This window comes from Octodon degus, unplaced genomic scaffold, assembly GCF_000260255.1.
Source record: "Octodon degus isolate 3935 unplaced genomic scaffold, OctDeg1.0 scaffold00030, whole genome shotgun sequence".
In the NCBI taxonomy this organism is placed as follows: domain Eukaryota; kingdom Metazoa; phylum Chordata; class Mammalia; order Rodentia; family Octodontidae; genus Octodon; species Octodon degus.
The window spans coordinates 7,719,185-7,733,322 of NW_004524606.1; the positions used below are offsets into that span (position 1 = coordinate 7,719,185).

Sequence of the window (14,138 nt, forward strand, 5' to 3'; positions counted from 1 at the left end):
GAGGTGATACGTCGCAACGGCCCAGAAAAACATCAATGCTGATAGGAAGTTCTTTTAAGACAGGCTTGAATACTGAAACTTTCTAGTTTCAAAACTCTTCCCTATTTCATCTTTAAAATAAGGACCCGGCGTGCCCTCGCAAATGTCTGAGCTGGAGGACGCGAGTTGACCGCGGGACAGCGGGCTGAGTCCGTTGTTATTAATATTAAATAGCCACGTCTGTACCCTTGAAGCAAGTGGGAGAGAGAAGGAAGAGGAGCTGCTGACATTGACAATGAATCCGAACAGGAGTAGCACTAGCGGTGTCCACCACGTTGCCTCTCCCTCGTCTCTGCTTCTGGGAGTTGTAGTTTATCTCGGAAGCTGCTCTCCTAGAGAGTAGGGACGCCTGGCCCTGGAAGAACTACAACTCCCAGAAAGCAATGGTGCTCGGCCCCTCCCGCGCGGGTACAAGTGTAAACTCACCGCGCGGGGGCGGGCGGCCGCGCGCGGGCGAGCGGGTTGGGCACTGCACGGGGGCGCACTCCTCTGGGAGACCCAGGCCCGGCTACCTTCCCTGCGTCCCCGGTGTCTCCCCTCACTTAGGAACAGCGGAAGGCCGGGAAGTCAAAGCCATGCAGTCGGAATCAGGGATCGTGCCGGATTTCGAAGTCGGGGAGGAGTTTCACGAAGAGCCCAAAACCTATTACGAACTCAAAAGTCAACCTCTCAAGAGCAGGTGAGTGGGGACAGCTCGAAGGGGGCGCGGCGAGAGGCCGGCGCAACCCGCGCTTACCACCCGGTGCGGGCAGAGCCGGTCTCGGAGCCTTGGGACAAGGACCCTGTGCCCTTGCCCCGGGGCCGAGGGCGATCTCCCCCCGCCGGCCGGGCCGCCCCCGCCCGGCCCGCGCGCATCTCGCTGTCCCACGGAGAGTGCGCCCTTCGGGGGCGCACCGGCAACCTGGAGACGCGTGTCCTGGCGGGCGGGGATCCTGGCTTGGGGCTGTCAGCTGCCAAGCTTTGGTGGGGGCTGGGGAGCGACTCGGTGCGTGGAGAGCGAGGAGGAGCGGGAGCGCGGCGCCGGCCGAGGACCAGGGGGATGGGGAAGCGTTTGTCCTGAACCCTGTGGGAAGACTGCCACGGCCTGCGGGCTAGAGAGAGCGAGCTTGGGGATGGACGGAGGCGCGACGTTCCAGGGGAGCAGTTAGCCCGCCAGCCGTCTGGTCCCCGCGAAAGGCCAACCCCTAGTGGCCTCCAGGTGAGACTTTGGGGCTCCGCCCCCACCTGCCGGAGCGTGGCGGGGAGCGTGGGGGCGGGCCGGGGGCGTGGCTCCGCTTGCGGGTGCCTGGCCTTTCTTTGGAGGGGAGAAGCCCTGAGATTGTTGGGAGTGCCTCATGTGGCAGCGGCACGGGTAATACTTCTCCAGACGCTTCAAAAACTTTAGGAGCATAGTGAAGACACCCGCTGACCCATAGTGAAGACACCCGTCCCCCACTCCCAGTACCGCTTCATTTGCCACCGCCCTTCCCACTTGAGTGGCTCAGTGCATTGGCGCTTTCCTTGCTCCTTGCTCAGTGGTCACTCCATCTCTCGCACTTCTGTTTACAGTGCGAGGGAGATGGTTGTTTGAGGCCGTGATAGCAGAAAAGGGGTTGTTTCCATTCTCTTGGTGAGTTAGGACTATATAAATGGAAGCGTTGAGCTGGGCAGCACCGGTGTACACCTCCTGGTACTGCCTCTCTGTGTCACTAGGACCTGTGTGGGTGGGCCTGGTCTGCAGAGGAAGAGAGGGATCAGAAATTAGGAAGAGAGCAAAAAGGCAACTGAGTCGGGAGCAAGGTGGTGGAATCCTTGCTTCTGGAGAAAACAAGTCTGATTCTTGCTCTGACAGGAAGTGGAGGCACATGTGAGTCCTTCAGGGCTGTGGCCAGACTCTGAATCTAAGTTGGGGAAGAAAATCTGGGAAGAGCAGACCCTGGGCAGCCTTTAACGAAGCAGCCTTTTTTTTTTTTTTTTTTGCAGAACCTTAATGCACATTTGAAGGATGCATAAAACCAGCCTTTAGCTGCTGGCTTCTCTTCATAATGGCTATTTTGTGTGTGAGCATAGATTGTGTGTGTTGGGGGCTGGGGGTTTGGAGTGATATTGTGTAAGGGGTATTGTTGGTTATGCTCATTGGGACTTTATCTGCATTCGGCTGAAGGGACTAGTGTTTTACTGAGCAGTCTCTGCTTTTGCTTCTATAAGCAAATGCTTACATGGCCAGAATGAGGGAGCGGGTGTGTGTGTGTGTGTGTGTAGTCCTGAAAGAAATGAATAAACTGGACTGTTTGGAACTTTTTTGATGATAGCTGATACATAACATTAAATGAGTTTGAGGGAGTGAAGAAAATACCATCTGGAAACACCCAGATGAGTGCCACTGCAGTTGTGTGGAAGGGTTTGGGCCTGGTCTTTCCCAGAGTCAGAAATTCTTTGCGAGGGTGCACGTCCTTGAGAGCTAGCTAGCAGGCACGTGTAAGGAAGAATGTGGGTATGTGGGAAGAGATGGCTTCACACGTTGATGCTGGAAGCAGGTGTGGGACAGCAGCAGTATGGAAAAGGGAGACTAAATTTAAAAAGTTGTAAAACTTGTATGTGGAGCAGACACATTCTTTTTGAAATAAACTAGTTAAATAAAATCTGTGAATAGATAGAGGGAGTTGGCAACGTTTCCCTATAGTGTTTTGCACAGTTGTCTAAGGTATTGTCATCGACATCTGTTCTGTGACTTTAAAAGGATACATGTTGTTTGCGGTCTTCACAATGTTTCTTAAGTCTTTGCTTAGCCATCTCACATCTTACCAGTCCAGATTGGGGCAAACTGTAGTTCAAAGATTATAGCTGCTATAGTGAGATCGTCTCTCAATTGTAGTTTTCATATTATTTCTTGGAGTTAAAAATGTGTCCAGAACCAACCTACTTCTTGCCAACTGTTCTGCCACCACTCTGAACTAAACTGCTATCAGCCCTGCCTAGGTTATTGTAGTTGTCACTTAATAACCAGTCTCCTGTCTTTTACCCTTACCCTTTGAAAGTGGATTTTCAGCTTAGCCCATGTTGTTGCTAAAACTGTTTTTTTTTTTTTTTTTTTTTTGTGGTACTGAAGATTGAACACAGGACCCTGCGCTTGCCAGACAAGTGATCATTCTACTGAGCTATCTCCCTGTCCAAAACTGGTTTTCAGCCAGGGTCCTTTTGTCCATACCCCCCATCATTTGGCAATATCTGGAGACACTGTGATCATTATAGTGGAAGGGCTTGTTATTGGCCTCTAATAGATTCCAGGGCCACTGTTCACCATCCTTAAGTACACAAGACAGTCCCTGTAAAACCATCTGACCCAATCTGTGGGTAGAACTGAGGTGGAGAAATCCTGCATTAAAACTCAAGTCAAAGCATGTTTTTCTCTGCTCAAATCCCTGCATGGCACCTAGTTTTTTTTTTTTTTTTTTTCCTTCAGTAAACTTGAAGCCCTTAAAATGGCAGGAGGCAGGCCACATGGTCAAGTTGCCTGTCAGCCTGACCCCATCTGCTGCGGTCCCTGTGATCCAGCCAGGCTGGTCTCCTTACCATTCCTGGAAGGCCCACATCTGTGCACCTTTGGACGTTTGTATATTGCATTTGCTTCTGCCTGGCCCAGCCTTTGCCCAGATAGCCATAGCCCTTACTCTCTATGGACCAATATGATCTTACTTTGTCACTGGACGTAGAGAGTGTGGCTTTCTGGGACCACAGTATTCACAGCTGCTCTGACTCCACACTGATCTTCCTTGTCCAGCTGCTTTTTTCCACGGTATTTACAGCCTACTCTGTAATTTGCGGGTGGATTGCTTGGTATGTGTGTCTTCACACTAGAGCGCAGGCTCCAAGTGAGCAGGGACTTCTGAGTTTTGTTCACTGTTGCATCCCCGAAGCCTAGAACACACTTGCTTAGCCTCAGTGCGCCTGATGTTTTGTGCCTAGTTAATTCTCTGTGGTGTGCAGCTCTCCTGTGTGTTGCAGGAAGTTAAGTAGCATCTCTGGTTTCTTCCTGCTCGAGGCCAGTACTGTCCCTTCCACGAAAAGTGTCTTCAGACATTTTCACGTGCCCCTCAGTGGACCAAATCACCCCAAACTCAGAACCACCAGCCTAGAACTATGTCTAACAACAAATATTTGTTGACTCTATGTGGCTTTCTCCCTTAACATCCCATTTAGGGTAAGGTGCTTTTGTTTTGGCATATAGCATTGTGTTCCTTTGCAATCAGAAATCCACCTGCCTGTCTCCAAAAGAGGAATGTGTATGTTTTTCATTGGGGTTCAAACATCATGATGTTATCTTTAGCCCCATTTTGGTCCTATTCACTGGTGAGACTTTCATAGGAAAGCAGACATTATCAGGAAAGCTTCTAATGAATACTTGTTTACAGTTTGCACTTTTGAAACCTCTGTATGTGTAGGAGGAAGGTAGCAAAGTAAGTCCAGAATGTACACACTGGTGTCATCATATTGCATAAGCAAATGTGGAACTGAAGTGAACTTCTAGGAGAGGGGACTCTGTGGGGCTTTGGACCTGAGAGCTCAGTAGCATCCGCCTATGATCCTTTGTTTGATTAACTCATGAGATTTGGGGGCTTTGTAATTGGTAATTCTCTTTTTCCCATCAAAATTCAGAATGAGCTTAAATGAATTCCACTTTCTAAAATTTCAATAGCGATTTTACTTCTTCTTCTTTTTTGGGGGGGGCAGAACCAGGGATTGAACGCAGGTCCTTGTGCTTGCCAGGGAAACACTTATTCCACTGAGCCATTTCCCCAGCCCAGTAGTGTTTTAGATAGCTCTTACTAAATTAAACTTTCTGAAAATTATAAATTAGAGTGCAAGTATTAAGGTTATTGTGGAATGACAGGATAGAGCAGTGGTCCCCAAAGGTTAAGTCAAACAGAAGTTTACACAATACACAGTGAGGTGAAGAAGACAAGGACTGCCGTGTTACAAGCATACTCACACACATCGGCCAATGGGGGCCTGCTTCCTAGGGAGCTTAAGAGCATTAACTCTGACATTGACTTTGGTAGTGGTGCTTGGCACGTAGGAAGTTCACAGAAAATGTTAGCAAATGTGGTTCTTGTTATTTTTTTTCTTACTTGACATTCTGGAATGTGTGTGTATTCAGTTGGTTGTGGCTAGATTCTCTAAGGCAAGTGTTGTTATGCAACAGAATCCCCTCAATATTACTAAAATAATGTTTGCTTCCTTCTAATGAAGTGTTCTGATGATTTTTTTTATTCTATGTTTTCATCCAATCCCTAGCAATTCCTTTATGCTAGTTTTAAAAACAAAGCTAACACTCATGACATCAGCACATACATGAGAGCTCATCATCACCACATATTTCTTTTGCTAGTACTTGAAAACTGACATCAGTAATATTGGCTAGGGCCAGCCAGATGGCTCAGTGGATTAAAGCACCTGCTTAAGCAGACGCAGGGACCAGGGATTCGATCCCTAGTGTGCCGTGCTAGCCCCACTGCTGGGGTGTGCTGAGATAGTGGCTGAGACTGGGCGTAGTGGCCTGCACTTGTAATCCCAGCACTTGGGAGGCTGAAAACAGGAGGATTGCTGTGAGTCCAGTCCGAATTGTGTAGTGAGACCCTGTATGTAGATCCTGTACTGAAAACATAAAAAGTTGGCTAACATTTATTTAGTGTGTATTGTGTCAGCCCATGTTCTATTTTTTTTTTACTTGTAGAAAATGTACTTAATTTTGCAAAACCTGCACGAAGCAGTAATATGAAATAAAAACTAATAATTTTAATTTTAAAATAGATCATGCTCAGTGCCTATTATGTTGCAACATTATCTTAAATATTTCACTTGCATTATTAACTCAGTTAATTCTCATTTCAGTCTTGGGCATATGTAATTTTATTATTTTCATTTTACTGAAAAGGAAGCTGAGAGATACCACCTTCTAAAAGGTGCCAAGACTGAGACTGTTTGAGCCCCATGCTCTTGTATGTTAGTGTGTACTGCCATGTATTAAGTAGTGTGCATAAAGGGACAAAATCCTATGCTGTATTACTGTGTACCATCTCCAAAACCTCCAGTGGGGTGGCACAAAGAGGAGCGGTGGGTTCAGTTAGTCATACAAGGCAAAGTGTGGTCCCTAGGAGCAAACGTGTACCAGCAATGGGGATTCACTTGAGCATGGAGGTGGGTGGTGGTGGCTGCCTTCAAGAGGAAGCAGTATCCACACATGTTTCTCTGCATGTTCATAATCCTAGCAGGGAGCTGGTGCCCGTGGAAGGTGTAGAGGGACCCATGGGTAAGTGTTGTGGTCAGGACATTGCCAATTAGCCACTCCATCAGTGCTCAAGATGCTTACCCTCTTGGAGTCTCAGTTACTTAGTTTGTTTCTGTCTCCCTCATCTTTCCTTTTTCTCTATAGTCTTTTCTCTCTCTCTCTTTTTTTTTTCTTTTTATTGTCTATGGAGACAAGGTCTTGTTACATGGTTCAGGCTGGACTTGAGCTCATTATGTACCCCAAATTGGCCTGGAACTCGAGGTGATCCTCCTGTCTCTGTCTCTCAAGTGCTGGGATTATACATCAAGCTTTCAATCCTGGATTTAGAGTCTCATTTTCTTTACCTGTAAAATAGGGTCAGTACAAATCCCTCAGAGTTGAGATAAGTTGAGGCCAAAACCCTGTCAGTGTGGTAAGCATAGCCCTTGTATTTTTAGTGAATGATGACAATTCTGTTCTAGTAGAATATTCCCGTAACAATTTCTCCCTCTCCTTGCAATAACTAAGACACGGATAGAATGATACTTGAAGCAAAATAGGTAAGACTGCGATGCTCTAACCTTGCAGATGTTCATATCGTACCATGCAGATTAGTTTTATTGTATGATTAGGTGATGGAACATTTGATTAAAGTGGGATTCTAAGTGTTCCAAGTGTTGGTTTTGTGCATTATTGGAGATTTCCTTTTCTCAATTACCACTATTTATAGAATTTCTTTTAAGTGTATGTTTCCTTCTCTTTGAGTTCTGCAGTGCAGTCTGCACAGGCTGATGTTTATATCTGCTCCAGTTGTGCAAGAAGTGGAAAATATCCTTTTTTTAGAACAGGTCACATGTGCTTACTGTCAGGAATAGGACCTCAGTGTAAAAAAATGTGTCTTGGGACAAATCAAAGTTACGTCTCCCTCCAACTGCTTTGTTTCAGAATTGGCAGTATTAGGATAAATAACAAGAAAAAAAATCCTTAGCTACTTATGTTTGTTTGTTAAGGACAACAAGCAAGTGCTCCGTGTGTGTGTGTGTGTGTGTGTGTGTGTGTGTGTGTTGGTATTATTACTGTTATATTTGTCTTATTGAGTAAATTATAAAAATGTTTGACTATATTGCAGTTATACACTGTTTGGAGAAAAGAATCAAGGCAGCTCTGAGATGTTAGACGTAGTAGTCACAGTTTTTGTTATTGTAAAGGAGTCACAACTCACTTTGTTGGAGTGGTGAGCACTGTGGTGTGAGGAAAGGAATTATACGAGGACACGATACTTGTCTTTACTGAGACAAATGAGGGCAAGAAGAGCTGTAAGGAGGTCTGGAGTCCCCATGATATTTCCACTTTCACTCTGTTACCAAGCAGTTCAGGAGAAGGTTTGGCTTCTCAGTGGTAAGCTCATTTGCATAGCTGGTTTCTTAAACATGACTTCCTTATGTGTCCCTCTTTTCTTTTTTGTACTGGGGATTGAACTCAGGGCCTTCATACTAAGCTGCATCCTCAGACCTTTATCTTTAATTGTGAGCCAGGTCCTGCTAGATTGCTGCTGTACAAGCTGGGCTCAGGTTTCACTCCTCCTGTCTCAGCCTTCCAGAGCTCTGAGAATCCAGGCATGTGCTGCTGCATGCAGCTGGCTTCTTTATTTTTCTGTTTTATTTTTTCTTCCCTTCGCCTTTCATGCATGCTATAAAGAATACAAAAGTGTACCTTTGTGAGGTTCTCATGAGACAGCTCCCGGAGATTTAGGGATGCAAGGCTCCTGTCTGCAGTGGTTTCCCAGGTGCTGGGCACTGTTCCCACAGGGTGTTGCAGAGGCTGGGTCACTGGCTGTTGTAATTTCAGGGTTTTGCAAGGGGACCAATACAATACAGGACACATATTTTATAAGATTATGTATAATAGTCACCCAAAGAATCATGCAAAAGAGAGTGCAGGAAATCTGTCCACACACTAAAGACCAAAGACTCCTGCTGAGGGCTTGGATCCCACCATAATGTCCTGAATAAGTCCAGCTGAGGGCTTGGTGCTCATAACAATGCCTCACACAAGTCTAGCTGGAGGCCTAGTGCCCAGGACAGTGTCTCATGCAGGTCTGTTTCATGCCTGTGCTGGGAAGGCCCAAAGGTCAATGGTGGAAGCTAGAAAGTCTGTGCCAGCAGGATGAAGGATCTGTGCTAGCAGGCTGAGGGATCTAAACTGGAGCCAGGAAGTCATGCTCAAAGTAAAAACCAGAGCTCCCATGAAAAGTACCACAGCCATTCTCAGCAACAGTGAGGTCCTGAGCTTCTTCAAGGATGAGAACAGCCAAGCTTCTATGAAAAAAGCCAATATGACAAACTTGTATAGAAGACTGAACAGTGTACCATCTTTCCTTCCAGAGCCAGGAAGTAATGCTCAAAGTGAGAACCAGAGCTCCCCCAAATGAACTGCAGCCATTCTCAGTGATGAGATCCTGAGCGAGCTCCTCCTCTGAGGAGAACAACCAAGTTCACCAGGAAAGTGAGCATGACAAGGTCCCCCAGCAGAATAGCCCAGGAGATCCAGCAGCTTCTGACAGCTTCCCTAATGGTCACTCAACAGCTTCTCCTGTTCTGCCTCTTATGCTGCTGGCAGCAGTCCTCAGGTGGGCCTCTCAAACGCAGCACCACATTGACTCTGTTCTGTTCGGTGTTACAAGTTGACCACCAGTAGCAATCTACCGCACTGGCTCTTTTCCATGGGAGCTGGAAGTTGAGTCTTTGTAGGCTGGAAGGGATGCTGTGCTTTGGAGGCGTCAGGGTCCTGGTAGCAAAAGACCCTAAGGGCTGTAAATGGGATCTTGGTGCTGTGAGCATGTGAGGGCCCTTGCTTTCCTCCTCAGGAGGCTTTTAAATTTCCCTCAGTCACTTTGAACAGAAGGATAACTGAAGTCAGAAGGACACAGATGAATTTGCTTTTGTCCTTGTTCATCTCTTCCTTCTTTTCCACTCTCCTTATGAGTTATTTATTAAGTGGTGTTGTCGTTTCTGGCTTAGTACTGGACATGAGGATTCAAATTAAATCAGGTAGCCAGAGTTTCTGCTGGCATCCCGCTTCCACCTTGGACATAAGTATCTCCAAGTTAATAAGGCTCCATATAGGTAAGCAAGATACTTTCTGGTAACTGCAGAAGTAACAGAACTGGGCATTATTGGAAGAGTGTGACAGGGAAAGAACAGAGTTTATTTGTTGGATCACCAGGAAGCACATCATGGAAGAAGTGATTTTGAAGCAAGACGGAATACCTGACACAAAGTTACAAGTCTTGGCATTGCCAGTCATTAGCTCTGGCCTTTGGACAAATCACACAGCCTCTCTGAACTTGTCTCCTCTTCTGTAGCCACCTTCCATGACTACTATGAAGATAAGAGGTAATACATATGGAGCAGTTAACATTAGACTGAAACAGTAGGTGCTCAGGAAGACCATAGGACTGGTTTCAGGTAAGATATGAATGGTGCGAAAGAAACAAAGATATTGATCTTTGTTTTATTTATAATTTGATTTATGTGTTTCCCTAACATCTAGTGGTCAGATTTCTTGCTTATCTTTATAAAACTAACTCTGGCTTAAATGTGGAGATGTGCTTTGTTATTTATGTTATCTTTCTTTCATCTAGAACTGTCTTGATCCATCCCTTGCTCTTCCTACTGTGGCTTCACTGAGGTCATATCTGAAGACGCCTAACCTAGGAATGAGGTTTGAGGATGGATTTAATTTTGAGTGTAAAGGAGATGTACAGACACATGAGGCTTCTGCAGTTCCTTGCTTTGTTTGGTGTCACAGAATGTTCAGGCCTACCACGAACACATAAGCAGTGGAATACTGCTGACTCCCAGACCCATGTCTCAGCCCTGGATCACGTTTCCTGTCCACACTGGTGCAGAATGTCAGTATTTTTTTTAAATTTTTTATTCATTTTCATAAGAAAAAAATAGCGATGAAACAGTTTCAAAACAGGTTAGTAGGACAGTTGCAATAATTAATACATTGCATATTGTCTTTATAATAGTTATTTAGAGGACAAGATGCAGACGTAATACCTTTTTGTTTTTGGTGGGACTGGGGATTAAACTCCAGCCCTTGTGCTTGCCAGGCAAGCACTTATTCTACTGAGCTATCTCCCCGGCCCCTGGATATGATATCTTGCCTAAACAACATTAGTACAAACCTTTCTTCTCATTGAACTAATAGAAGGTAGCTGTATATCTATGCTAACAATTTTGCATATACAGATAAATAGTTTTTTCACTACAAAATGGTCCTTTATTTATGTCCTTTTTTGTTTTGTCAGAGATAGGTGTTCCATTGTTGTTAGAGAAGCTGTATTTGGAGAAGTCTTTAAAGGACCTTTTCATACTTGATGCCAGTTCAAATATCATAGGTACTTGAATTCAGCAAAATAACCCAATATCATCTAATAGTCCATAATAATAGTGGGTTATCAGCAGAAGTGGCAATTGTCTGAAGTTGTGTAGATATCATATTTTTCCCCAGCGTAAGAATTCAAAAGAAATAAAAATTGAAAGATATAACACAGTTAAATGGAAAGCAAGAACTTAAGGATTAAACAATGAAGAGAAAGAAAGGAGAAAAGTTAGGAAATATGGCAGGGGCAAAACCATACATTTAGAATGTCAGTATTGATGCAGAAATAAAAAGACAAAGTGCTCCTCCAACACAGGATGCCAGCGTCCACCAGGCCTGACTTCCATGGGGAGTGCTGTGTCTTTAATGATCATCTTAAAATTTATGAAGCATTTGGATTTCAGTAGTTGTGTTCCTTGATTCAGGAACACAGGAATAGTAACTTTCAAAAGGAAGGATCCTAGGTTGTATGAGAGCAAGTATTTTAAATCCAAATGCAGTGAGTTATGGGTCTGCAGAGGGTGGTGGTAGGATTCTGTCTCATTAGAAACAGTGGCTTATTGAGCAATGTAGGGAAGACCTCTTGTGATCTTTGTCCTTCCTTCCCTGCCCCTTCCCCACAGTGAGGTACTTGCTGAGTCATTCACACTTACTCTTTTCTTTTCCAGTCTGATCAAGGATGGCTGTGGAATAGTGGTTGTCTACACTAGTGGGAGAACTCATGGCTTCCTTCTGCGAAGCTTAACTTGCTGTGATGGGGAGAAGGTGTGAGGTAGACCAGGTTCATTTAGTGTAGAGGCTGGGGTTACGTTTGAAGTTACAAAATGATAGTTAAGAATGTTGTATTTACTTTGGTGCTTGAGCTACAAAATGTTCTTCAATACTAACTGGTTCTAAGAAGCATGCTTTTCAAAGTACAGGTTTTATTTTTATAACTGAGGATTGAAAATTTGGTGGAGGAAAATTCACATAGAAATCATAAAGGTGATTTTCTTAGTTAACTCAGGGTTTAGTGTAATTCTGGTAAGAAGGTCCTCGGTGAGAAGTGCTCCAGGGCTCCTGGATGAGGACAGTTTCTCCTAAACTGGTGGAGACAGTCCTCTCAAACTGAGTCCATGAAGCAACATGCAGATAAGTCAGTGCTTAAACTATAACAGTCAACCCTCCATAAAAAAAACAACCCCCCCAAAAACCCCTATGTATATTTTCTTTTTTAGTATTTGAAAATTTTCCTAAAAGTTGAAAAGGCATCACTTCAGTCTTTGTTTTGTTCTGTTGGATTCCTGAGTTTGCATTGCAGCACCATCTAAATTTAGGGGCTTGGCCCCTTGACCAGCAGAAGCCTTTGTAGTGAATTTACAATGCTTTTTTGGCCAAGATAAACTATGAATAAATTTTAAAATAATATTGGCCAGTTAGGGTCATTTATTTGTAAGGGAAGAGGGTGATACCAACTATGCATTCCTGAAAATCTAATTATTTATTTTTAAAAGAAGATTACATGGTAGTTTGTGTGAAGCAATCCCTGCAAATACAACCAGCTGGCATAATACCTGGTGACATTCCAAATAAGTTTGCCTACTTGCTGCAAGGAGGTATGTGTGGGGAGTAATTTGTAAGAGGTTGGCTCCTGACACATGAGATGCTGGACAATCAGAGTGCAGACTTTTTGGAACCATACCTTGTATCATCATAACATGCTAATTTCCCCCAGTCATTCCACTAATAATATTTTTATCTGGCTAAACGCTAGATGAGTAAATGCCAAATGATGGGATCTCAGAATGTAGTTCTAATGACACTGATTAGGGATGGAAACTTTAAATCCCTGTTGATTTAGAAATAAATGAGAAGGTTTCGTGGTGCTTAGTTGGTCATAGAGTCAAAGTCACTAACGTGCTTGATTTAACGGGAGCTGAATGTCAAAGACAACTAGTTGTGGCTTGTTTTGGGGGTCAGTGATACCTTATGCCCTTCTGTTGGATTTGGAGTTCTCTATTGTATGCCCTCTTTTCTCACTGTGGTACATATGCCCAGTGTCCTTCTAGTTAGTTCTCATTGACAGCCAACTTTCCTTTCCTTGTGTATTTCTTCTAGTGAACACTTTTCTGTGTTAATAAGCTCATTTCCAGATTCTCATATCTACTCTTTTCACATGCTCAAACCATGTTGTTTAGTTTCATAGCTGTAGGAGTGGAGGAGAATTCAGTACAAGCCTGAACACATGGCTTTTTCACAGGGGCTGGTTTCAGGGAGGTGTACATCCATTTGTCAAAGTGAAACAACCCTAATGTAAATCTGGTAACTACCTTTCTTGAGAGAACTGAACATTTTTTTCTTAAACCAGTAGGTAATTATTAGCAATAATCATATAAACAGCAATCCCATACTTTTACTAAATGTGTTCTGATTCAGGGAATGTTTCCTTCAATAAAAGACTAATTCAATATGGAGACACAGATGTTTAAAAAAACATTAGTGCAATTTTCCAAACCTGAGTGTTCATTAGCAACCCCTGGAGGACTTCTGGGATATAGTGCATCAATTTCTGATTGAGCGGCTGGGATTGGGTCGGAGACATTTCATCCATAGTGAATTTCTCTATTGGTTGGGTATACACTTTTCAAACCATTGCTCTAGGGTGGTGATGGTTGGTGATTTTACACAAAGAAATTGAAATAGAGAATACTGGATAGATGTGGAATGTAAATAATGTAAGCTTGGGCTGCCCTGTCAGGAGGCAAAATGCTCAATTATGTTTAGCCCATAAAGTCATTTGTTGGTTAAATAACAAAAAGTCCAAGGATACAGATAGGAATAACTACCTTTACAAAAGGTAGGACTCTGTTTCGGTAAGTGTGATCTCTGAATGACTTACAGTTAGCCTGTCTTTGCTACCATAAAGAACCCTGGCCCAAACCATGGAAGGTGGAGTTTACTCCAGACTCTGAGAGTGTGAGGCACTAAGTAGACAGCAGTTACTTGACAGAAAGCACTAGATGAAAAACAAGGATGGTGGTTCAGGGCATGTCCACATGACCAGATTGTTTTTCACAAAACTTCTGCTGAATAAAACTTGAAATATGACTGTTAGCCTGTTTTCCCATCTTTAATGAATTCCAGACAGTTTGTAGAGTGTGGGAGCTTCCAAAACAGAGGGGCGGGACGGCTGTGACCAGCCAGCACCCATCTCTGCACACACATCGGTGCCTTGACCTCACAGAGTCTTTCCTTTTGTTTGAATCTCACCAGGCTGCTTACTTCTCTTACAGTGAGGTGGAGACAGAGAAGAAAGGTCAGGGCCAAGATGGGGTCAGACAAATAAAGCCTATTGAAAATTTCCAGACTCCCTTTTTTACCAGAAATGAAGCCAGTCCCTGTATTTAATCCACTAAGACCTATGCATTTTGAATTTTTGTTGTTGCTTCTGAAGAAAAAGAGCTCTGATCTGTTCCTGCTG

The 14,138-nt window shown here is 44.1% G+C and overlaps 1 protein-coding gene across 5 annotated transcripts in view; it reads left to right on the plus strand.

The window, feature by feature from the left end:
• Window positions 1–461: 461 nt before the first annotated feature.
• The window catches only part of Mitf (melanogenesis associated transcription factor), a 217,338-nt gene continuing 203,661 nt past the window's right edge, over window positions 462–14,138 (plus strand). For 4 of the 5 annotated variants that reach the window (XM_004629491.2, XM_004629492.3, XM_023713284.1 and 1 more), the window contains exon 1: window positions 462–718. In XM_004629491.2, the coding sequence (XP_004629548.1) occupies window positions 615–718 (104 nt within the window). In that variant the 5' untranslated portion in view covers window positions 462–614. The remainder of the gene's footprint in view (window positions 719–14,138) is intronic. The other variant, XM_023713287.1, reaches the window with a different exon arrangement.